Source organism: Acinonyx jubatus, chromosome B4 (genome assembly GCF_027475565.1).
Source record: "Acinonyx jubatus isolate Ajub_Pintada_27869175 chromosome B4, VMU_Ajub_asm_v1.0, whole genome shotgun sequence".
Classification (NCBI taxonomy): Eukaryota; Metazoa; Chordata; class Mammalia; order Carnivora; family Felidae; genus Acinonyx; species Acinonyx jubatus.
In genome coordinates this window covers 62907081-62933879 of record NC_069387.1, presented here as the reverse complement: position 1 = coordinate 62933879, position 26799 = coordinate 62907081, and the positions used below count along the sequence as shown (strand labels likewise).

At 38.7% G+C, this 26799-nt stretch overlaps 1 protein-coding gene across 3 annotated transcripts; it reads right to left on the bottom strand.

Annotated features, from left to right (window-relative positions):
- Positions 1 to 265: 265 nt before the first annotated feature.
- On the bottom strand, positions 266 to 26438 carry RESF1 (retroelement silencing factor 1). 3 transcript variants are annotated; one of them, XM_015074940.3, is made up of 7 exons: positions 26037 to 26435; positions 24653 to 24756; positions 23689 to 23852; positions 22797 to 22997; positions 4896 to 9963; positions 3439 to 3522; positions 266 to 989 (listed from the first exon to the last, which is right to left on the bottom strand). In XM_015074940.3, exons 5-7 carry the CDS (start codon positions 9904 to 9906, stop codon positions 823 to 825), a joined length of 5262 nt encoding a protein of 1753 aa, XP_014930426.1. In that variant the 5' UTR covers positions 9907 to 9963; positions 22797 to 22997; positions 23689 to 23852; positions 24653 to 24756; positions 26037 to 26435; the 3' UTR covers positions 266 to 822. The 3 variants fall into 3 exon arrangements, with proteins under 3 accessions (XP_014930426.1, XP_026891663.1, XP_053082088.1); XM_027035862.2 differs by lacking the exon at positions 23689 to 23852 and having other exon boundaries at positions 24661 to 24756; XM_053226113.1 differs by lacking the exons at positions 266 to 989; positions 3439 to 3522; positions 23689 to 23852 and having other exon boundaries at positions 4668 to 9963; positions 24661 to 24756; positions 26037 to 26438.
- Positions 26439 to 26799: the final 361 nt, after the last annotated feature.

The following is a 26799-nucleotide window of genomic DNA, read 5'->3' as shown; positions in this document are numbered from 1 at the left end:
AATATAATATATATATGGCATTGAGATTTTATGAAACTAACCAACACATTTCTAGGAGTCATAAAGTAAAACCCAGAAACATTTTGCCTTCTTTCTTCCAATTTCCTGACCCCAGTAAAATGTTTGCTCTTCTTCTGAATGCAACCTGAAAATATTTACTTCTGACAGCTTAATTTAACATTTCTCCTTTTAAAAACACCGTTCTAAAATGTGTCCTGTTGTGAGGGTAGAAAACAAAACATAATCCATTATGACTTCACATATATATTTTTAAAAAATAAATGTTTATTTCAAGTATGAAAAGTAATGTTTAAACATTATCCAAAAATTATGTTCAGCTTAACAAGTACAAAACAAGACTTCTGACAAAGTTTACAATTAGGTATAAAATACTTAAGAATATACTTTGATGTTCACAGTGAGCATTTTTGAAAAATAAGTTTTGCTAATAAGCTTTAGAAATAAAAATCTATTTACAGTCCCAGCTAAAATAAACAAGTCCTTAACTGAGAACAACAGTCCTCCCTCAGGATCGATAGTTAGCATTTCAAAATAAACAATGGTAAACTTTGTTCAGTAATGTCAAAATTCAATACCTTATGGTTTTGCTGACAAATACCATCTATCTCTTATGTCTGGTACCCACAAGCAAGGTTCTCAAGCCACTTAATTGATTTCATAGATGTATAAAACTTACGTAGTATCCAAACTCTCTTGACATTTTTTACAATTCTGAGCATTTTCAGCAAAATATTCTAAACAGAAACTGGCAGAAACTTCCTGGTGCCCATTACAGAACCATCGAAAAAATTAGCCTTGAAATTATTTTAAAGGACTACTACCAAGGCTTCTGCTTCTCTTTTCCATATACATCTTTTTGTAGGTTTGAAACATTGCTTTTGAATCTTTTGCTGGATTTTGTAGTGTTTCAAATCCATCTGCACTGAAGCTTCTCTTGGAGAGTCTTGCATTAGCCAAAACATTATCATCTAAGGAAACAGAAATTTTGTTTACTTTATTATTCAGTGTTTGTGACCAATATACAATCAATTAAAATAGAGAGGGTAACCCTGCACTCTTCTCTGGGATAAAATTAGGACAAGGAGTTGGACAAACTATGGCTTTTTACCTACAGAATTATAAATTACACACACAGGACATCTTGCCTCTTTTGGGGACTTTTTTCTACTCTCATCCCATCTTAACATCCCACAGCTATTTTGTTCTATCATTTGCACACTATTATAAATGTGACCTTTTTAACAGCTATCTAAACTAGCAATATAAAGAGCACAAACCAGCCAGTTTCAACCAGTGAATGGAAAAGTTTTTGTATTCTAAGACATGTCTATAGTTTTCTGTTGTCAGACCATTTCAGCGTTATATTAGCCTATCTTTTTGATGGGTCCAGCTTTTCCTACCTCCTGCATTTCTAGATGTGGCTGTACTTCTCAGTAGCCAATTCCCCTGGTCTAGAATAGAATTCCCTTGGTTTTCATTCCTGCTATAGCCATTCCTTTCTGCATAATAGTCTTGTTTTACTTTTTTTTTTTTTTTGCCTAGAAACTCACGCATTCTATCCTCTTAGTTTCAAATTCTTGTACATCCTCATTAGCTTTCTTCTATGACACTGATATCCGAGATGGGTTCCTAAGTCATTTTTCACTAGATTCTGTTACTCCCTCTTCTCTGTACCTTACCGTGACTTGATAGTTTCACAACTTGCTCCATCTACACTCAAACCTTTGCTGCCAAATGTAGATGTATAATTATCTAAACTGTTTCTTTGATCTGTTTGGGAGTTTGCAACATTTGTTTTTTGTCTCATTTCTCACTGGTTCATGTTCTCCACCTCTTCATCTTGGTATTTGTTCTTTCACGCTTTTCCTGAATCTCCAGACTTTTTTTTTTTTTTTGGATTGTAAGTATTATTTGCTTTTATTTTTTAATTGAAGTATAGCTGACATACAATATTACATGAGTTTCGGGTACAACATAGTGATTCATCTCACACTTCGCATCTTGGCTATTCCTTACCCTGCTGCAGATCTCCTTGAGCTTGTGCGCCAGTCTGTGTTTTTTTTATCACGGTTCTCAGCACTGATGTTTACTCAACTTCAGTTTATTGCTCATCTTATTTGTGGCTGTCTTTATGTCTCTCATTTAGCTCATGCTTATATCTGGTCAATTTGCGCAGGCATCTATGAGTATTTTCAGATTCAGATTTCAGTTATGTCTCTTACCTTCTCTATGGAGTAACATCTCTCCTATTTCCAAGGACCTTTCTTATCCAATCTCAATGCCCATTTCCATTTTTCTCACTTTTGAATTCCTGTGTTCCAACTTTAAAAGTATGCTTTCCACTCTTAGGACTTTTAAAATTCATTTTGCCCTGTTTCAGCTGTTTTCTTGTTCTGACGAAGAGTGCAGTTGTTCTTTAAGATTTTAAATCAATTTAGTTTTTTCCTATGTGTACCTTTACTGTGCAGGACTCGATTTCTGCAAGCCTGCTTATGTATATTTGTTTTAAACTCTTTTCCACTTCATCACTTCCTCTCTTTTAAGAAATGTGCTTCTTTATTTTTCATGGTGATATTCTGCTTCTACCCATTTTCAATGAGTTCTAAACACTTGTCTTTTCATATTCAATTAACCAAAACTAAGATAAAACTCCGGAACCCTAGCTTCTAGTTCTCAATGCAAAACCCTAAAAACAAAGTGCATTCATTCCACTAAGATACTGAAAGCTCTGGTTTTTCTGGTTGGCACTCAGCCTAAATCCCTCCCATACAAAGAGAAATAAATTTTAACTAGGAGACTCAGTCTCTTATCATCAAAATAACTCAAATTCCACATTGAATTAACTTTGAAAAGAGGGGACAAAGTTTAAGTCCCTATTTGGTTATTAGTCATGGAATTCGTAATGACCTTACCTCCCACTGATAAAATGGGGACATGCTCATCTACCTGGTTTTGAGAATTAAATGAATTAAACTTGCTAATCACCCCACCCAGGAGCTAGCAAACAGGGTATGGCTAACCCTCTAGCCCAATGTGGTAAATAAAGTTTAACTGAAGTATAGCCTATACTCATTCATTTATTATTCTACTACCATTTTCTCACTATAGTCTCGGAGTTGAGTATTCAGGAAACCTTACGATCTGCAAAACCTAGTATTTACTGCATAATCCTGCACAGAAAAGTTACCTAACTCATCAAGAGGAGAAATATTTTCTTGTTAACAGGAAACAGACCACTGCTCCCCTCTCCACAGTATGACAGAAAATATCAGAAATTATCTTCCTACCATACACTGAATCATTCAAAAAATATGGATAAAAATCAAACTTCACAATAGTTTCATAACTATAATCCAGCTTCTGTGTGACCAAGTGCCCAATATGTAGAGTAAAAATTTAAATACATGAGGGTTTTACCTATTTTTTGGTTGGCTTCTGGCATCCTTTTCTCCTCAGTTACACCTCTTAACCAGTCTTCTTTTGTACTTTTTATTCCTGAAACTAAATATTCATTTTCAGATCTCTAGAAATTGCTATTCATCTTTTAGTACTTTAATGAAGGAAAGTCATATCAACATAAATCTTAGAAGGCATTAAATATATTCACATATACTGCAAGTCTAAAAGAAGCCTCAAAAATCCTTCCATTTCAAGTGTCTGAGTATCTTATAAATGAAAAATGGGTTGCATTAAAAGTTTATCTTCACTATGGAATTGTTTCTCCCACTTAGGCTGAACACCAACAAATTCCAAGGTATTTAAGGGTACATGAGACAAAGAAAGCCCCTCCCATTGCCCCCACCTACTTCCAATGTTCTTGTTACACCCATGCCTCAGATACATTTATATGGCCAAGTGAAATTACCAATACTTTACAACATAAATTTTATAGTCTGTTTTTACCATACATCCCTATATCCTTCCAAGAAAATGTACCTTATATTTACATTGTAACTTTCTGTGCCCAGATACCATCTGAAGAGCACAGGAGAAAAGAAGATTGCCATTCAAATCCTTTACTTTTCCAATCTGAATTTCTCAACACAATGTTTTATAAGTAATATTCACAACACTTAAATGTTTCCTGACTACCAAATAATTAGTCCTCTATTTTCTCCTTCCCTCCTGGCACTACACTGAGAATTCTATCATTCAGCCAAATGACAGTCATGCTTCCTTCTGGCCTTGGTAACTTAACACTGGACAAGACTGCTTCCGTTGCCCTCCCATTTCAAGAGCAGACTACAGGACAGTGCTTTAACTTTCGTGATAACACAGTTACCAACTACTCCAAAGATAATAGAAAATCAAACCATTTCCATATGTATAAAAAGTTTTCACAAATATGTAATGATTATTTCCTCATATTTAGACCAAAGCTTCAAATTCACAGAGCTTTGAAATCACAAGTCCAAATGAGAATCAACAAAAGACTGAGGGGTGCCTGGGTGGCTCAGTCGGTTAAGCTGCTGACTTCGGCTCAGGTCATGATTTCACGGTCCATGAGTTCGAGCCCCACGTCGGGCTCTGTGCTGACAGCTCAGAGCCTGGAGCCTGTTTCAGATTCTGTGTCTCCCTCTCTCTGACCCTCCCCTGTTCATGCTCTGTCTCAAAAATAAATAAACATTAAAAAAAATTTTTTTTAAAAAGATTGAAATAATGTATAACTAACACTCTTCTAACTTAGCACAAAAACATTTTTCATAATATCGGCTTCTTGGTGCAAAACGAAATCTTTGTATTTGGCAAACCATACAATTCGATACACCTCTTGTCATCAAGTACAAATTGAGTACAATTTACAGTAAGGGGAAGATAAACTTAAAACCATGCCTTACAATGTTGTAGACATCATCAAAAAAATCATACCAGACCTTGCACAGGTGCTTGCTCCTTGCTAGGACAAGGCTGCAGATCCTTCCGGTTGTCATCAGAATTTGTATTCTTAATCAGTCCATCTGGACATAATTTAAACTCCAGCATGTTTGGTCTTTCTGTGGCATCTTTCACAGGTAAGAAGCTCTGAGGTTTATTTTCTGGTCTCCTCTCTTTATTAAGCTTCATGGGCGAACTGTCTAATTTTGTGAGACAAATGCTCTCACGTTCCGTGCATTTAAATGCAACTCTGTTCAGATATAGTTTCCTTTGATCCTTTGATTGGGGAGACATTTGGCTGAATTCAACTTCACTGTCTATACTGTTCAAATTTTTGTCTACTCTGGTTTTATCAATCCACATTTTATCAAGTTGCTTTCCACCAACTATCCCTTTAACATTCCTTGAAATACACATTTTAGACTCCTCAGAGTGGTGAAATTTGAGGTTTTTAGCATGGCTTAAAGAAGTATTTAATGATTCTTTAGAAGCCTGTACACTATTGTGTCTCTCATTTGATTTCCCACAACTCCCTGCTTGCATGAAAAGTTTACTGGACTTCATGTACTGAGAATCACACGTTACATTTCTCACGTGGCTTTTCTTTGATGTGTTGCTACCCATCGCTTCTTTGTGCTTCTGCCTTTGTAAATACTCCTTCGGTGTCAGAACTCTACTCATTTTGGATGAAACATCCTTGGAGCCTGAGGACTTAGCATTTGATACTGTCTTTTCTTTAACTCTGGCTCTTTCATTTGCGAGTGACAAAAAATTACACAACTTAAATGTACCATCTCCCATATTTTTATTATGCTCTCGTTTATCATATTTCTTCCTCTTTATCTTTGAATCAAGTATGCCCCCATCATCTAACTTCCTTTTTTCCAAAACTTTTTGTCTCAAGCCACCTGCTTTCAATTTTATTTTCTCTGGGGATACTGACTGTACCAAAGAACCATTCTTCATACACAGATCTTTATTTTTATTTGTCAAAAAACCCACCTTTGGTTTTAGTGGACGTAAGTTTTGTGCCATGAGCTTCTGGTGCAGGCTCTCTTGAGAAAATTTTGTCATTTTATTACTGCTATGAAAAGTTATCTCATGAAACTTCAGTTTTCCTTTCCTTTTGTGACTTTGCAAGGAATCTAGTTTTTTATCACCTTTAGATAAAAACTGACCTGATAATTCTTGTTCTGTCCTCAGTGATTTGTGATGTTTTGTTTTGGGCTTATTTATATTTTTGCTTTCTTCTATTTCAGGAAGATGATTTTTTGTATCTGGACAAGTCAAAGGAATCTCCGGATTGTTATTTAGAGGACTATTACATTCAACAGGGGCATTTCTATCAGTTTTCTCTCCTTGTTTACAACTGTTGACCTTCAAAGGAGAACATTTATCTTCCCCTTCTTTCTCTGAAGCTGAGTTCTTGATGGAATTGCACGGGCACTGGGGTACTCCTTCATAAACCATAGATAGCCATCCCAATGCACAGCAACGGACATCATCTTTCTCTGAATCCGTTATAGAATCATGACTCTTTTCATCTGTATCTGTTTGTGGGTCACACTGGCCCCCTTCTTTGTTTACAGGTTCTTCTTTCTGATGTTCTCCCAACTTGTCTACCTCACAGAGTTGATCTTCATGTTCAGGAAATAATTCTTTCATTTGCTCTGAGTTTAATATTGTAATTTGTATTTGGTCTGTTGAGTCTTTGGAGTCACAACCAGTTTTATCACAAGTTTGACCTTTTGGGATTTGGTTTGTTATTTGTTGGGCCACAGAACCTTCATGTGTGTTCACAGCTTCAATGCCATAGGGAAATTCTTTTAAAAGTTCTGACAGCTGATCATGTAGGTATAAGATGGATGCCTTATCATTAAGAATCTCATTTCTTGTAGGATCTTGGGCAGTGTAACTGCAAACTGCATCAGCTTCCTGAGGGCAACTGCCCTGTTGGATAGCTGCCGATGAACACATATCATTAGCCATGCTTTCTTTTTTAGTGATATGTTCCAAATCACTTTCCTCTAAAATTCCACTATTTGCTTTAACATGCTTCAAAGATGATTCTGGAGGTTGAGGTGATTCTGCCTGGTCAGTTATTTTATGTGAAACATCTGTGCACTTTAAAAAATTATCACTTTGAAAACCAAAGTCTTTATTTTCAGTGACATTGTCTGTATGTTCTTTTTGTTGTCCACTACTAATCACCTGTTGCTTAGGGAGAGAAGATTTCTGTGGCTCAACTCTTTTCAAAGGCGGCAAGTTGAATATCTCCGCTATTTGGGAATTATAAGATGTATCACCTTCAACAAGAGAACAAATATTCTCAATATGTAATATATCACCGCTAGCAATATCACTTTTCCTTGGCTTGTATGAAGCTTGCTGTTCACTCACAGTATAATGGGTATCTGGTTCTGATTTGATATGCTTTCCTTGATTGCCATGAGGTGTGTCTGCTGCATTAGTTGACTCATTTTGCTCTTCCTTCTGAATTGGCAAGAACATCTTGGTGTCTGTTGTAGCACCTGCTACGGGTTCATCAACATTAGCTTTCAAAGCAGCAGTAATACTTGTATTTTCTGCCAACTGATTCTGTAAGCTACAAACACTGCCTTCTTTAATAACTGGATACATTGTTTCAGATAAAGCTTCAGGTGTTATTCCTTTGACAGACAAGGTTTTGACATCTGAAAGAATTAGTGGTGACACTACAGCAACCTGAAGTTCTGTTCCTTTTGTGTTGGTTGTGCCTGAAGACTCAGAATTCTGTACTACCATTGACAAAGTTGTTTCTTGTGAGCTGTTTAACACCTTATTCTGAGAATTTCCCACAACTGAAAATGGACTCTTATCACAGGTTTCCACAGGCTTGGAAACTCCAACTGCTGTTCTATTTTTTCTTGACTCATTACACTGTTTTTCTTCGGTAGGTTCTGAAGGTTGCTTTTTCCACAGAGAAAGACATGTTGCTAGCAATTCCATAGAAAAGTGACTGTCACTTTTAGAAGGCATTCCACTTGTTGAGGATTTATGCTCAAGGCAAAAAGAGTTATCTAAAATCTTGGCATTTGTGTTACAAGTACTTGGAGCTTCCACTGTTTTCAAATTTAGCTGGTTACCAGTGATTTGGGTACTTGGATTAACTTCATAACTATGGGGTTTAGAACCCTGAACAGTTTCGCTAGCATTTTTAAACAACTTCTCCTGAGGTTTATCTCTACATGTAAGTAAACTGAGAATTAGCGTATTTTTATTTGGATATTTTGAAACATATTCCTCAAAGGACGCAGACTGAGGAACGTAAGTTGTTTCAGAATTTGTTGGCACATTTAGTTCAACACTGACATTTCCTGATGAAATCTGGGTGTTATTTAAGGTTGCCTGAGTAATCTCAACAGCCGATGCCTTTAAAGAAGTCCTAACTTTCAAATCTTGTAACTGGTCTGGCATTGGAAACTTTTCTGAACAGACAGAATTTAGTAAAACAGAATTCACTTGGTTAAAATTTCCACAATTGGGGTCCTGAATGTTGGAGTTCATTGTACTGTATGCTCTATTTGTTTCTTTTGCAGATTCCATTACTGTTGGTGGTTTATTCTCTGGAGTCACTAGGGTTACCTGTGGTCCAGACCGGATTTGGGCAGTTTGTTTCAGAGACAATCCAGAATTTGGGGCTAATTCACTATAAGAGGTATCAGTTGTTTTAATACAACCTGCTGCCATCAAAAGATTTTTATTAATCTTGATTTTCCTTGCAAGTTCCGAAAACTTCTTTTTTATTTCTACTAATGTTTTAATATCCCTCACTAACTTTTCTTTTGTGACACTTGTGTCCAATACTTGATTTGAAGTTAGATCACAAGAGTCTGTTCTCCTCTCTTGATTATTTTGACCAAGAGTCTGAACACCATCCACAGAAGATCTAACAAGTTCATTAAAAGGCTGAATGACACTGCTATTTACTTTCAAGTTACAGGAATTTCCAACTGTGCTGACATTTTCATTAAGGTTTTGCCAATGCTGTTGAAAACTTCTAGAAAAGTCTTTCCTCATTTCAGGTAAGTGCATTTCTTGACTCTGAGGAACTTCCACAGAAGCCTGTTTAATAACATGCTGAGTACTTTGCAAAGGCTGGCTTGCGTATCTACAGTCATAAGGAGGAGGAGGCCTTTTGTCAGTTTGAGGAACTGCGTATCGATAGGAATGTACAGTTGCAGTCTGCTTTGACTGTAAAGTCTGTGGAGGATCTGGAGGGTGACTATTTTTAATTTGCAATGATGCAGATGGCATAGGGTTTTGTTTCTGAAGGGAAGGATCTTGCAAAGAGCTTCGTGATGTGTAACTATATTGCTTTGGAAGTGGTCTGTAATCTGGATAAGTCAGTCCACTGGATGTATACTGTTGCGCCCAGTCAACCTGTCGTTCTGATACAGATGGGTTAAGTCTTGGGGTCCACTGATAAGTTACAGGAACTCTTGGAGAATTGGAGGGGATCATTTGTAGTTGCACAGAACAGGTATCTGAAGTTACAAATTGATTCTGTAGTGCATGTACATTAGGTGTATTAGTTCCAAAACTAGTTTGATGAGATACAGTTGCCCCTGTATGAGAATGCACAGAATTCTTCATTGGTGAGTTCAACCATACATTTTGGGTAACGCCTGAAGACATCTGCAAATTGTGATTTAGTTGTTTGGATCCTTTAACATTTGCATATGTTATTCTTTCTACTGACGTTTGTGAGGCCACAACTGTCCCGGTATGTATATCAGAAATAGGGATTTGCTGAGGAGCTGTATAATTTCTCATGTTTAGCAGTGGCTGTGAAACTGGATTTGAATTTCCAAGAAACATACATGCTTCTTGGTTACTTCCAGGATAGCTTAAAGAACTTTGAGATGTTGTGTTAAATGTATTTATTAAAGCCTGCTCCAAAAAAGATGACGGCTTTTTAGGATAATGTGGTGGTAAGGTGACATTCTCTGGTTTTGCATTCCAATTCATTGTTGATTTGATGTAGTAGCAGAGTATTAAAAGTCAGTTGTTTTGAATGTCAGGAATCTGTAGGAAATAAAGATCTTTCATTAAAAATTTGTTTTGTCTGCATAAAACTTCAAGAAAATTAGTTTACCTTAACACCAATGCTATGGTCTATTAGAATTCCAGAAACCTCTGACCAGTCAAAACTTCATCTTTAATTTGGAGAAGAGATACAAAGAAAAGAGCAAAGAAGGATGTAACAATAAATATGGCAAGTATCAATAAAATCTCTGGGGTGTTTTATAGGAATTCTACACAATATAGTATTTTGCTTGCTCCATTTAAGTGGCAATTACTTTGATCTTAACAGGCTCTTTATTCTAAGTAACCCATGTTCACTGAAACAAAATAAACAAAAAACTTCAAACACATGGCAAATAGTCCTTATTGTCTATCCCCATTGTCTAATTCCCCAGAGGTATCTATTGTTACCTCCTCTTACAGAAAATTTTATAGGTAAAAAACAACTACATAAAGGAAACCTCATCTTTTTGCCTCATTTTCATTACTATACCTAGGATACCTTATTATTTCACTACAAATATATTATCCTCATTGCCTGCAGAACATACACTTTCTGAGTATATATTACCATTTAACCAGTCCTTTATTGGCAGATAAAGTTTTTGCACTTGTAAACTATCCTAAGGATTCTTATATTTATACTTTACATTTTTGGCTAAATGTTTCTGGAAATTCCTAGAAGTGAAATCAATGTGTCAAAGGACATTAAAATTATCTTCACAAACAATGACAAACTGCCCTCCAAAAAGGTTAATATAACTTACACTTTCACCCACAGCTACTGACAAATCTAAAAATGGTCAATTCTACAACCATAGTAAATGAGGAAAGACCAATTAAAATAAAATAAAACCGACTTCACTTAAACATATTAATACTACACCCTAAATGCAGAATATACATTCTTCCCAAGTACACATGGAATTTTTACCAACATGACCATCTAGCTGAGCCATAAGCACATCTCAATTTTCAAAGTATTCAATTATTCAGATTAATTTACTGTGGAATCAATCTAGAAATTATAGAAAACAAAGTAAATAGAAAATTGCCAAATAATTGAGAAATAAAGAATACACTTTACACTTACAGAGAGAGAGAGCGCGCGCGCAGGCTCTCTGGTGCCTCTTTCCTCTACTTATGACATCAGTCCTATTGGATCAGAGCCCCACCCTTATGACCTTATTTAACCTTGATTACCTATAAAGGTCTCACCTCCAAATACAGTTACATTAGGCGTTAGGGCTTCAACATACAAATGGGAGAAGAGAAGACACACAATTCAGTCCATCACATGTTCCTATCCCCATGTTCACGTAACACATAACACTAATTTACAGCATAAATAAATATGTTAAAGAGACTGGGAGGGGTGCCTAGTTGGCTCTGTCGGTAGAGCTTGTGACTCTTAATCTCAGGGAGTTTGAGCCCCACCCTGGGCGTAGAGATTACTTAAAAACATTCACTCACTCATGCATTCATTCATAAATAAATGAATGAATAATACCAAGAAACAATCTTTGTATTTATCACAAGACTAATAAGTTAACCCAAGGAAAGAAATGATGACGGACTGAAATAAAATAATGAATAAAAATGTAGAAATTCAGCTAGTCACAAGTTGATTCTTTCAAAAGAATAAAAATCATTAAGCCTCTGACAATACCGATCATGAAACTTTAAAAGCACAATATTGGCAGGGCGCCTGGGTGGCACAGTCGGTTAAGCATCCGACTTCAGCCAGGTCACGATCTCGCGGTCCGTGAGTTCGAGCCCCGCATCGGGCTCTGGGCTGATGGCTCAGAGCCTGGAGCCTGTTTCCGATTCTGTGTCTCCCTCTCTCTCTGCCCCTCCCCTGTTCATGCTCTGTCTCTCTCTGTCCCAAAAATAAATAAACATTAAAAGCACAATATTGGGAATAGAGGCTACCACTAGACCTTATAGACACTAAAATAATAAGTATTTATTCCAATACATTTCAAATTTAGGAGTAATAGACAAATTCTTTGAAAAATATATACAACCAGGACTAACACAGTAAGAATACCCTATCTCTTTAAAGAGCTTACATTGATAATTAAGTATCTTTTCACAAAGAAAATGCCAGGCCTGTATGGCTTTGCTGGAGTATTCCAACAATCATTCATGAAAGAAAACAATCCCAATACAGCTTCTTTAAAAGGATAAAGAGAGAACACCTCAGAGCTCATTCACTGAGGCTATCATCCAAATGCTGAAAAGAAGGAAAATTAATAATTTCTTTCAGAAATGTAAATGAAAAAAATCCTAAACAAAATGTCAGCAAACCAAATGGGTGACCTATGGAAAGGATAACCCATCATGATCAAACTGGCTTTACTTCAAAAATACAAAGTTTGTCACTTAAAAATTAACCAAAGTAATCACAGGACAATAATTTATTTATCTAAGAGAGAAAGCAAGCAAGCAAGCACAAGCAGGGGAGGGGTAGAGAGGGAGAGAGAGAATCCCAAGCAGGCTCCACAATGTCAGTGCAGAGCCCAACACAGGATTTGAACTCACAAACCATGAGATCATGGCCTGAGCCAAAATCAAGAGTAGGACATTCAACCAAATGAGCCACTCAGGTGCCCCAGATGATAAATTTTCAACAGATACAAAAGCTCTTGATAAAATTCAATATCCATTTATTAGAAGAACAATCATATCAAACCAACAATAGAAATTTCCTTAATTTTGATAAATAGCAGCTTCAAACATTTATATTGACAATAAAATGAAAACGCCACTATTACCCCTTCTTTTCGCCAAGGTACTAGAGATCTGGAAAGCATAAGAATTGGGAAGGAAAACATAAAACTGACTGTTCACAAAGTTTATGTAGACAATCTAAATCAGGGGCACCTGGGTGGCTCAGCTGATTAAGCATCCGACTTCACTCAGGTCATGCTCTCATGGTTCGAGAGTTTAAGCCCTGTGTAAGGCTCTGTGCTGACAGCTCAGAGCCTGGAGCCTGTTTAGGATGCTGTCTCTCTGCCTCTCTGTGCCCCTCCCCTGCTCAGGATCTGTCTGTCTGTCTGTCTCTCTCTCTCTCAAAAATAAATATTTAAAAAATTTTTTTAAATCCAAAACAATCTGCAGATCTTTTACATCTATCAAGTCTTGGGTCATAGTGTTTTCACTAAAAAGAAAAACAAGATTGAAGAAGGTATGTATGCTTTTGAATTAAAAATGAATCCCCAAAAGAGAGAGATCTGTATATTCCTCACATGCCTTCTCTCAGGAAAGCTCCTTAATAATACAACTGACTAGGGGTACCTGGCTGGCTCAGTTGCTTAAGCATGCAACTCCTGGTCTCGGGGCTGTGAATTCAAATCCCATGTTAAGAGCAATTTACTTAAAAAAGAAAAAAATAAATAAAGGCCGAAGCATAATACAAACTAGCTTTTCTACTAGAGTTAATGATGCCTAATAAATTCCCCTTACTTCTTGTATGTACTTGGGGGTGGGATGCTGTTATGAACTAAACTGTATTATTCCCCCCACCAATTTCAAATGTTGAGGTCCTAATCCCCAGTGTGACTATATTTGAAAACAGGCCTTTAAGGGAGGTAATTAAGTCTAAATGAGGTGAGAAGGATAGGACCACAATCCAACAGGACAACCGTTGTCCTCATAAGAAAGGCATACGCACACGGTGGGGGGGGAGAGAGACCATGTGACATCACATAGGAGGAGGCTGACCACAAGCCAAGAAGGGAGAGGCCTCAGGAGAAACCATAACCCTGATCTTGGACTTCCAGCCTCTAAAACTGTGAGAAATAGGGCACCTGGGTGGCTCTGTAATTAAACATCTGACTTCAGCTCAGGTCATGATCCCACTGTTAGTGAGTTCAAGCCCCACATTGGGCTCTACACTGACAGTGCAGAGCCTGCTTGGGATTCTCTCTCTCCCTCTCTCTCTCTCTGCCCCCACCCCCTGCTCGTTCACTCTCAAAACATAAACTTAAAAAAAGAAAAATTTTCAACCCAGCAACTTTATTTGTAGTTTACCCTTATTACAGAAATTTCAAAGTAAAAAAATAACCTAAAAATCACAGCTTGTGGAAGAATAGTAATATTAATGTCTACTTTAAACACAATCACACACACCCATGAACAGAACTCTACAAAAATGGACTGGTTACATTATGATCTGCCTACTACAGGTCAGATGAAATTGTAAGAAATAGAACAGGACAGAGCCACATCAAGAATTGTTTTATATACAAGGGTGACTGTTAATTTGTCAAAGAAACTGGAACATTATTAATGAAAGATAATGCTATTAATAGACAAGATGATAGGCATAAAAAAAGAAGGTCTCAGAGCAGCCTAAAAAATGCAAACCTAGACAATGTCCAGCAGGCTTCAATAAATGTTTGTTAAATGAATAAACATAATCTGTAAGTACTGAACACCAAGTTAAAAAGAAGTCCCTATTTAAACTTCCAGATGGGAAAAAGTCCCCACTTCTCCCTTCAGATTCATGTCAGCCATAAACATCACATGATTTCAATACTTCAAAAATATATAACTTCTTAAAAAATACATTAAATACTCTTCTTATACCTGAAAAAAACATAAAACCCTTCTGGTATTTTTTTTTTTTTATTTTTTAACATTTATTCATTTTTGAGAGACAAGAATGAGACAGAGCACAAGCAGGGGCGGGGCAGAGAGAGAAGGAAACACAGAATCTGAAGCAGGCTCCAGGCTCTGAGCAACTGTTCAGCACAGAACCTGACACGGAGCTTGACCCACGAACCGCAAGATCATGACCTGAGCCAAAGTCGGTCACCTAACCAATTGGGCCACCCATGTGCCCCCCCCCATTCTGGTATTTTATTTTATTTTATTAATTTAATTTATTTTATTTTTTTTACTTTTTTAATGTTTATTCTTGAGAGAGAGAGAGAGCATAAGCAGGGGAGGGGCAGAGAGAGAGGGAGACACAGAATCCGAAGCAGGCTCCAGGCTCCAAGCTGTCAGCACAGAGCCTGATGCAGGGCTTGAACTCACAGACCATGAGATGATGACCTGAGCCGAAGTCAGATGCTCCACCGACTGAGCAACTCAGGCACCCCTCCCCCCCATTCTGGTATTTTAAAGTGAAACTTTCCCTTATGGCTTAAGTTTGACATCTAATGTGTTCCACAAACCAAAGTTTATTTGGAGTTATTTGGGTGATGTGGTCAAAACGAGGAAAGCCACTGTTTTCCACTGAAAAACTGATTTATGTTAGCAAAAGCTATAGATGCTTCTGTAACATCAACAAAACCATCAATACCAACACTTCAATATAAAATGCACTTTTCAGAAATTCGAAAAGTATCATGATTTTCTCAACCTATTATTCTAGCTCTGGCTGTTCGTATCCTTAGTCATAGAAGAAATTAGGCTATCAATCCTTGAATTAGGCTTTCAAGAATATTCTAAATTTTGCATTATTTATAATACAATTCTATAAATAACAGCTAACATTTGAGAGTTTACCTTATGTTAAGAACTGCACTGAATGCTTTAAATACATGATCACACGTAACTGTCACAACAAATGAATGAAGCCAGGCAATAGTGCAAGGCTCTAGAAATCCCACTATCACAGCTGTCCACATTGCCAGAGACAGAAAGGAGACAAGAATATAACCTCACATACAAATTTATTACTTACCCACACAGAAAAAAATAACATCAGTGTCCCTATTCCCAGAGGGTGATCCCAAGGTGTTTGAGAACACAGGTTGCCAAAAACCAACTCTAAACTGCAGCCATTTTATAGCTGGCGACTATATAACCCAAGGATAAGGGAGGTGGTAAAGTCCTGTGCTCAACAGGAAAAAAAAAACATCCCTGTGGCTATTTCTCACAAGGGTTCTTATCAACTTTTGTTCCAGAAGGGCCTACTGGGTGTCCTGCCAAGGTAGGAGTCAGACAGAGATTAGGCTTTGCCTATTTGGCCCATGAATAGACAAAGGTCATCAGAGTACAATGGAGAAGTTGCCCCCTACATCTCTACCCTCCACCCTACATGTGTCCTGCTACAAATTCTATTCAGAAGCACAGGACACTCAATCAAATACCCTAACGAACTGTACTTCTTCTTAGGCAACACTGGAAAAGAGTGACTTGACCCTGACCCCTGGCAGAATGATCAGGCCGTTTGTGGACGTCAGGCCACAAGCTCCCCATACAGAGCCATGTAACGTCCCAGGTATCATCAAGGCTCACCAATAAGAGTCACATGGCTTTCTCTCTGGAAGAACAAGGGAGTGGGAAATAAATTGCTCTAATTTTGCTCACTGATTAATCTAAGCAGAGCGTGGGATGCTGGCAATCACACATACCCCATCATGACTGGCCAGTAGGAAGTTCAGAGCAATGCATTTATCATTCAGGCTAGAAAGTTTACGCTTATGTCTCCAGAGCAGAGGTCAGAGACAAATTTCAAACTAACTTTAGAGTTGTACTATTCCCTAAAATGGGAATTAAATATCAGAGAGCACACATGAAAAAGTCAGTTATCCCTCCTGGGAGTTCTGCCTAGCAACTCATTTTAGAACCCTCCAGGTACCCACCACCTTAAGCAAACAAGATTCATTAGAGGGGTGGTGGTCTCAAATATCTAGAAATTCCTGACAAGTGCCTCAAATACAGAGGAGTAGTTTGCCAGTATAAGCTACCTAAGATGCAATATGCTGTTGGAGTACAAAGTGTATTAGGAGGATAAATACCACTATTACAACAGGAATGAGCCAATTCTGTGCCTCTTGAGATGGATAAACTCTTTGAACAGAACCAAACAGTTGCCATAAAAGCAGGCTCAACTGCCTTGGAGAGAAATCTGAAAACTGTTACACCCAGTTAGTTACCTTCGTCATTATAGACCATACTCTAGTGTTTACTCTGGTTGTACCAGGTTTTGTTTGGAGGATTGCAAGAATATTAACACAGGCATTTTGTTGGCATTCCATTAAGATCCAGGTTTTATAAAAGTAAAGGTTAAGACTAATGACACAAGGGGACCTGAAGTACCAGAAGAGACCTATAGGATAGAATCTACTTTCTTATTATGAGGGTCAGGTAGGGGATGACAGATCCAGTTAAATTCAGAACCATAACTGTAGTCTAGAAGATACAGACAAGAGAATTCTGCTTTCCCTCAATCAGGAAACCAATGGAAATCATGACTAACAGAATAAATTACACAAGTCTTGGCCCAAAGGACACCACTCCCAAGAGCATTCATTCCCCAAAAATTAGCAACTGCTGAGGGTTTCTAAGAGTCCTTAAGATTAAGATCTTCCACTGGCCAGCAGTATGTTGACTAAGAGTAGTAGGCAGCTACAAGCCTGAGGTAAATTAGATTATTAGTTTCTGCCTACTCCTCCAACCCTTATCCCCTGGGTCTATGGTCTCCCTTCTCCAACTAGCATAGAGGACCTCTGCAAGTTATGGTGGGTGAGAAGGAATGGCAATCACTCAACTGTGAACTCATCACTTCCATGCTCTAAGCCACCTTACCCACAACACCTTGTATAGTAGCATGGTCATGTGGAAGGAAAATGTAAAAACCAACAGAAGTTGTGGCAGTGAATCTTTATGGCCATAATGAAAGTGACCTACTTGAGATAAATTTCTGACCTCCAATAAACACCCTCAACTACTTCAACTAAAATAACACATGGCAAGAAACTAAATGCAGAAGAAGATTTGATATAACCTACATAAATATTCTTCAGGGTCCTAAAGAATTTCTAACGTATGAGAGGTAGGGCGCCTGAGTGGCTCAGTCGGTTAAATGTGACTGTTTACATGTGACTCTAGGTTTTGGCTCAGGTCTCGTGATTAGTGAGACTAACGTCAGGCTCTATGATATCAACTTGGGATCCTGTCTCCCTCTCTCTGCCCCTCCTCGACTCACACTAGTGCGCTCAAAAATAAATATTAAAAAAAAAATAGATTTCTGGGGCGCTGGGGTGGCTCAGGTCATGATCTCGCTGTTCATGTTCAAGCCCTACGTCGAGCTCTGTGCTGACAGCTCAGAGCCTGGAGCCTGTTTCCGATTCTGTGTTTCCCTCTCTCTCTCTTTGCCCCTCCCCCACTCACACTCTCTCAAAAATGAATTTAAAAAAAATTATTTTTAAGAATTTCTAATGTATATAAATGCTTCCTGACTTGATCTGTCCCTGCTGACTGTAGCTAGAGATGGCACGCCCATTCAGTACTCATGGAAGAACCTGGAAGCATAAGCATGTACCTCATCTCCACAGACTTTGCCTATGCATCTCTTTTCTGTTAGTCCTATATTGTATCCTTTGCTGTCATAAACTTTAGCCATGAGAATATAGAGAAAAGGAACAAAACCACAACTTGGGTCCTTGAAAAGATCAACAAAACTAATAAACCTTTACCTAAACTGACCAAAAAAAAGTCTCAAATTACTAAAATCAGGAAATAGACACTACTAAAAAGAGAATACTATGAACAACCACATGCCAATATATTCGATAATCTGAAAGAAAAGAACAAGCTCCCTGTGATATTGTAATTTATACAAAGAAATATATATTTGATCTTTGTCCCTACTTCTCACACAGAATTCCTAAAATCCTGAGGCTTTCCCAAGTGTTGAGTGAAAAAGGTGCCTTTTGTTAGGTTAATGAGGTGACTTTTAGACTGCATCAAAAGGTGGGGGCGGGCAGGAGAACCATCCATGTGAATAGGGGGTTGGATCTTTTAGCCCTCCCCCACCTCCAGGGAGGGATGGAGAGTTGGAGGTTAAATCAACGGCTAATGTTTTTAATCAGTCATGACTGTGTAATAAAGCCTCTATAAAAACTCAAAAGGAAAGGATTCAGAGGGCTTCTGGGTTTGTGAACACATGAAGATTTGGGGACTTTGGCATGCCCAGAGGGAGCACAGAACTTCCACACAACTTCCCACATACCTCATTCTATCAGCTCTTCTAGACTGTTGATTCATATCCTTTAAATTCCTTTGCAATAAACCAGTAACCTAGTAAGTAAAATGATTCTCCGAGTTTCATTAGCCTCTCTACCAAATTAATAGATTCCAACGAAGGGGTTCGGGAAACCTCCAATCAATAGCCGGTTAGACACAAGTACAGGCAACAAACAATCTAGACTTGAGACTCGTATCTCAAGTCCAAGGAGGGGAGTTATAAAAACCTCCAATCCGTAACCTGTTCGTCAGAAGCACAGGGAATAACCTGGGTTTGTGACTGGTGTCTCAAGTATGGATGAAGGCAGTCTTGTGGGACTAAGCCCTCAACCTGTAGAATCTGATGCTACCCTCCAGGTATATAGTGTCAGAATTGTAGGAGACCCAGCTGGTGTCCCCAGAGAACTGCTTGTTGTTGATGTGAGGGGAACCTCCCCACACACATACAGTGGAATTCAGTGAAGAACCCCAAAAAACTCCAAAAGACACTGACTGAAACTGACTTGAGATACAGAAAATCTAACTAGGCCTATGAAGAGATTGAATTAGTAACCAGATTACCCAAAAAGAAATGGTTAGGCCCAAATGGCACTCTGGACAATCATACCAAAAACATAAATATTATAAACCAATTCTACAAACTTTTTTAAAACACAAAAGAGGGAATACTTCCCAAGTTAATTCTAAGAGGCCAAGATTACTCCATAGCAAAACCAAAAAAGAAATCGCAATACAACTACAGACCAATCTGTTATGAATATGGATGCAAAAATCCTCAAAAAAGAACTAGCAAACCAAATACAGCAGCATATAAAAATAATTATATACCACAACAAAGTGGGACTTATCCCTGAAATGCAAGGTTGATTTAAAAAAAATCAATGTTATATAAAATATCAATACAATAAAGGACAAAAACCACATGATCATCTCAGTAGATTCAGAAGAAGGACATAACAGGATGGAAATTAAATGCATCTTCAAATCCAACTCTTTTTCATGGTAAAAACACTCAACCTAGAAAAAGAAGGGAACTTCTTTGATTTGATAAAAGGCATCTGCAAAAAACCCACAGCTTACATCATAATAGTTAAAGACTGAATGTTTATCCTCTAAGAAATCAGGGAAAAAACAGAGATGCCTGTTCTTGCTACTTCTAATCCACATTGTACTAGAGGTTCTAGCCATGGCAGTTCAGAAAAAAGAAAGAAAAGAAAGAAATAAAAGACATCCAGGTTGGAAAAGAAGAAGTAAAACTATCTCTACTTGCAGATGACGTGATCTTGCATATAGAAAACTTTTAAGGAATCCACTAAAAAACTAACATAATTAATTAACTAGTTTAGCTCAGTTGCCTACTACAAGCTCAGTATACAAAAGCCAAATGTATTTCTAAACAACACTTAATCTGGAAATCAATCTCACTACAGTAACATTAAAAAGAATCAAACACTTTGAATAAGTTTAACAAAAGTGAAAAATTTATAAAACATTGCTGTAAGAAATTAAAGACCAAGCGCACCTGGCTGGCTCAGGTGGAAGAGCATGCAACTCTTGACCTCAGGGTTTGGAGTTAGAGAGAGCCCCACGCTGAATGCAGAGATAGAAAAGAAAAGGGGAGGGGAGGGGAGGGGAGAAGAGAAGAGAAAATTAAAGACCTAAAAAAAAGGGATAACATCCCACATTCGATGGATTAAAGGATTTAATACTGTTAAAGTAGAAACACCACCCAAATTCATCTACAGAGTCAGTACAACCCTTACCAAAATCCCAGATGTCTTCTTTCTAGAAATCGAGAACCTGATCCTGAAATTCATTTTGAAAAGAGTAAAGTTGGAGGACTTACACTTTCCAACTTCAAGACTTACTACAAAACTATGATAACAAAACCATGTGGCACTGACACAGGATAGACACTGATCAGTGGAACAGAATCCAAAAATAAACCCTCACATTTACAATAAGGAACTAGAATTCAAAAAAGGACTCTTGCAACTCAACAATACAAAGACAACTCAAATTGAAAGTTTTTCCAAAGATATATAGTCAATATGCACATGAAAAGATGTTTAACATCATTAACCATCAGGAGAATGCAATAAAAAATACGGTGTGGCAGGGGCATCTGTATGGCTCAGTGGGTGGAGCATGTGACTTCACCTCAGGTCATGATCTCCGGGTTTGTGGGTTCAAGCCCTGCGTTGACAGCTCAGAGCCAGGAGCCTGCTTTGGATTCTGTGTCTGTCTGTCTGTCTCTCTGCCCCTCCCCAACTCATGCTCTCTCTCAAAAATGAGTATTTTTAAAAATCTTTAAAAAATAAATATACATTTAAAAAAGCAAAAAAAAAAAAAAAAATCCACAGTAGCATACCACAAAAAGACAAGTGTTTGCCCTGGATGTGGACATACTGGAACTCTTATGCCTTGCTGTTGAGAATATAAATATATATAAATACTCTGAATAACACTCTGGCAGTTTCTCAAAAGACTAAGTAGTTATATGATGGAGCAATTCTATTCCTAGGTACATACCCAAAGGAATTAAAAATGTATGTCTACACAAACACTTGCACATGAACGCTCACAGGGGCATTATTCATAGTAGCTAAAAAGTGGTAACAATCCAAATGTCTGCTAACTGATTAAAGGATAAACAAAATGTGGCATATCCATGCAATGGACTATTACTTGACAATAAAAAGTAGTGAAGGACACGGATAAACCTTGAAAACAAAATGCTAGGTGAGAGACGTCATAAAAGATCACATATTATTAATCCATCTGTACGAAATGTACACACATCTAGAGACAGAAACTAGATTAATAGTTGTCTGGGAATGTTTGGGTTGGGGAAAAGGGGGAGTGATCTGTGAAAGAAGATTCCAAAACAGAGTAAGCATTGCTAAGAGAGTCACTCTAAATAGAGTCAGATGAATATGGAAAGTAGGGTCGAGGCTTGTCTCCAGTTTTAATTTTTTTTTCCCAGTTTTAATTTTCAAAACATCACAAAGTTCTGACTTTTGTCAGTTACAACTGGACCACCTCCTGGAATGCATCGTCCTACTTTGGCTAAATAGCCAAAGCCTACAAATAGCCAAACACGTATTATAGTTAGTTTCAACTCTGCTAGCACCCGTCAACCAATCATTTATTCATCCAAAACAAATTATGTAACCTTGTGCCTTCTGCTTATGTAAGCTTGCACTCCCCACTTGTCCCAGCACTTTACTCTGGATTTTGTCAACTCTGTGTGTCTCAGATTGCAATCCCTAAGGGTCTAAATAAACCTTTTTGGTTGCTGTGCAGATTCATCACCTTCAGGATCAACACCATTAATGAGCATGGAGATTGTTTTGGGAGTAAAGAAATTGTTCTAATTGACTGCAATGATGGTTGCACACCACGTGAACATAACTTAAAACCACTGTACACTGTAGTGGGTGCCTGAGTGGCTCAGTTGGTTACGTGTCTTGACTCCTGATTGGTTAAGTTACCAGGGTCTTGGGATCAAGCCCCGTACATCTGGCTCCAAGCAAGTAGTGGAGCCTGCTAAAGATTCTCTCTCCCTCTCCCTCTGCCCCACTCACGCAGACATACAAGGGCACACTCTCTCCACAATTAAAAAAAAAAAAAAAAACACTGTACACTGTAAATGGACAAACTGAATTTTATAAATACCGCATATGAATTATATCCCTAAACTGTGGTTTAAAAACCAAACATAGTTATTTCCCTGTCAATAGCACCGACATGGGTACATGACCCAATGAAAGCCAATGAAATTATAGACTTTTGGTAGAGCAACCATACAAAAGGCCTGTCTAAGTTCAAGCTGATTGGATACATACCTGGAGATGCTAGAGCCACTCAAGGAAGAAAGGTGTGCCTGAGAATGGAGTCAATGCTGAAGAACAGAGCTCAAAGATGGAGGGTCTCAAAAGTCTTTAAAGTTTTTCTTTCTTTATATTCAGATACTGGATCCAGCCAAACATGAAGGTTGAACTATTTGAACTTCTTAATGATGTGATCCAGTAAATTATCTTTTAGGGCTTAAAAAAAATAATAATTTGCTTATGATTTGTTTCTTAAAACATAGGGTAGACAATATAATTTCTTATAATACTTTGCAATCTTAACCATAAATTAAAGATTTAATTTACAGTGAAGTCATATAATTTAATACATCTCAGGAGAATCTTAGTGATTGTCATTAAATCTTTGCAGTCATTAGAACTATGAGCAAATGTCTCACGACATTTACCTCAAGAGGCCAGCCTCTAACACTGCCCTTCAATTTACAAGCACACTTAGGATCTCAAGAATATACACACTACAATGCTACCTCCCAACAAAGCATTTAGAATTTCTCAAAGTCCCCAGTTAGTTCTTTCTTTACAAGACTTATTACAAAGTAAATTTTAACTTGCATTCTAGAGACAGAGTTGGTAAACGTTGTCTCTTTATCTCAAATTGAATGCTTTCCATGTCTGTTTCAATGGGAGGGATGGGGCAGGAGGGTGGAGAAGGCCTGCTTACACACACACAAAACCCTTGAAATTCACCTTTATAAATACCTTTTCAAACAACAAGATAGATCAATTCCCTAAACATTTAGGTTCCTATTTATACAAGACATCGATAACCTAAATGGTAAGGGAGTCCTGTATATCACACAGTAATATGGAAAAACGAGGCTCTGGGGCAAATATGCCCTGAATTAAGAATTTAACAGAGGGGCACCTGGGTGGCTCAGTCGGTTGAGAGGCCAACCTCAGCCCAGGTCATGATCTCACAGTCTGTGAGTTCAAGCCCTGTTGGGCTCTGTGCTGACAGGTCAGAGCCTGGAGCCTATTTCGGATTCTGTGTCTCCCTCTCTCTCTGCCCCTCCCCGGTTCATGCTCTGTCTCTGTCAAAAATAAAACATTAAAAAAAAAAATTTTTTTTTAAAAGGAGAATTTAATGGAGATATTCTTGATTTCAAATTAAGCCTAGAGGTAAAAACCAGAGTTGTGTCTAGTACTTCCCTACAGAAACATAACCTACAACAGGATCTATAGTAAAGGGTTTAATCAACACAAAACTGATTAACGTAGAGCTGATAAACTTAGACCTTAAAGGAGCAAACTGAATTTCCTATTAGATACAATGCTGTCTGAGGCCATAAAATATCTTTCCTCTAACAGGACAACTAAAATTTACTGAGCTCTTACCACTCACAGACAGGGGCTGTCCCACGTGTGTTGTATGACTAAAACTCATATAATTTGGTGCACCTGGGTGGCTCAGCCGGTTAAGCTTCCAACTCTTGATTTTGGCTCAGGTCATGATCTCATGGTTTGTGAGATCAAGCCCCATGTCGGGCTCTGCACTGACAGAAAGGAGCCTGCTTGGGATCTCGGTCTCCCTGTCTTTCTCTCTCTCAAAAACAAATAAATAAAATAAAATAAACTTACAAAAATTCTAAAAAATAGAGCAATCCTAAGTAGACCTCTGCCTGAGTAACCTGAACCAGTCACCTCCCATAATCTACTCTTTCTTGCAAAGACTAACAACTAAATTCTCTATGCTATGTCAACCATATATTCCTCCTCAAGCTCTGTCATCAAATCCATTGTGCCCGACTGTTTAATATGTAACCAACGCTGATTCATTTAATTAACAATTTAATTCCATAATAAATTAGAGCAGGCTACTTGGAGGTAACATACTTACTTTTAAGTACAATGTTAGTCTTTTACTACTATGTTCCCATTTCCCTCCAAGCATGTCAGTCCCCCTTCACACAGTGTTTATTATACTTCTTTGGTCCTAGGAAGAGCAAGAAACATTTTATAATTAGTGATAATTTAATATGAACTGCATTTTTTTATTCACATGAAACTTACTTTATGATAAAAGCACATGCTATTCTGTTTGCTAGATAGGACATTGCTGTGCCAAACTGTGTTCCTTTAAGGTTGCACCAAAAACATACTAAGTTTACAGAATTCTCATTAGGTGTGGAAAGTAACAAATAGAAACTAGGGGTGGCCTAAAATACCATTCACTGTTTAAGTTAGAATTCAAGTTGGTCCTCCAGGATCACTACTGCCCTACCATTCCAAAACAGAAATACTTTATCTTACCAGCTTTCCTCACTGGAACAGTAAAAGAATCCGACTGTACAGGGGGAAACGTAACTAAAACCTTAACATTCGTGAATGCTAACAATGACTAAAACATACAATTTACAAGCAGAAAAGTCCCCAAACAAGCTCTGCGAACCACCTATTCAAATGCACCCCAAGCTGACTCGTATCATGGGCTGTTCTCTTTATTTTGAAGGTAGGCTCCTTAAAGTATTACAAATAAATTGTTTTCACTGAAACGATTCTCCTCAAAAGGTTGCTGCTGAACTCAAGATCCTAAGGACATTTGCTTAGAGCATTCGCCTCCCTCGAAAACACCTAAAATCGGTATGCATTTGTGCATTTAAAAATGCCTCGAGGAACTAACTACTGCTGAGGAACAGAAAGCATCTGCGGAACAGAGGCGTTCGCGGGCCACTTGGAGATACAAGCAGAGCAATTCTGTTTCGGGAGGGTCAGCATAATGGAGGTGGGGAGGAAGGCAACGCTCGAGAAACCGTAAATGCAAAACAAAGATTTTTTTTTCCACGCCACCGACAGGAAATAATTAAAAACATAAGGTACTCTCACACCCACCACCTCGTAGTTCAACAAAATGCGTACTTGCTCTCTCCACCCCAACCTCCACCGCAAGGAGTGAGGCAATTTAAAGAAAACACCCAGGAGGCGCCGCCCTCCGGCTCGGGCTCGGCGTCCGCGGCTGGCCCCGGCCGGCCCCGCGCGGCAGGCAGGGCCACGAGCGAAGGGGCCGGCACGCGGTGGGGCGCGCGAGTCGCGGGGCCGAGGCCCGGAGACGCCCGAGCTCCCGCGACCCCGAGACTCCGTCCTCGCCTCAGAACAAAAGCGCCCGCCGCCTCGCGCGCGGCGCCTGCCCGCGGGCGCCTGGGCTCCTGACCGCCAGCGCCGCGCCTGGGACCTGAGGAGAGCGAGGTGCAGCGGGCTCCCCGGCCCCACACTTACCGACGGGCGCCGAGCCCAGCGCGGGTAAGCGGGGAGGACGCTCTGGGCCTCCCGGGCCCCTGAGTTTAAGTCAACTCGGTCCGCCTTCAGGGGCGGGTCGATCAGCGAGGCCCAGGCTCCCCGAACAGCTAGGCCCCGCCCCCGGCCGTGAGCGGCAGCGGTAAGCCCTGCGCCGCCCGGGTCCTAGTGCCACACGTATACAACGGCTGTGGCCAGCCCCGCCCTCCAGTCCCTGGCGGCGAGATTTGCAAAGGCAGGTTTACTTGTCCTATGGAGAAAACGTCTCCATCAGTGGTACTTTACGTTTCACTTGCGTCGGAATCGTCCAAAGGATGGAAGAGCACCACCTGCAAAACCAATTCAGTAGGGCTAAAGTGGACTGAAAATGTAGATTTCTAACAAGTTCCCAGGATAGGCTGTTGCAGCTGGTCTCAGAACCAATGATGTAGAGAATGGGGTTGGCAAACTTTCCATAAAGCATGTGAAAGAAAGCACACAAAGTGAAGCTAGGGAGATGTTTTTTCCCCCAAGCCAATGGAATAGGGAGAACGTCCATTAATGCAGAGGAAGCTTCTCCAAATAAATAAATAAATAAATAAATAAATAAATAAATAAAATAAATCAATGTTTTCTATACAAGGATTTTTATAATATGAAGTAAATAAGGGAGTCCCATCTGAGTGGTTAAGAATAAGAAAGGGCAGAGGTGGTTAGTTTTTGCCAAAGGGTGGGCAGGGAATGAATTCCTTTGACCTAAGATTTG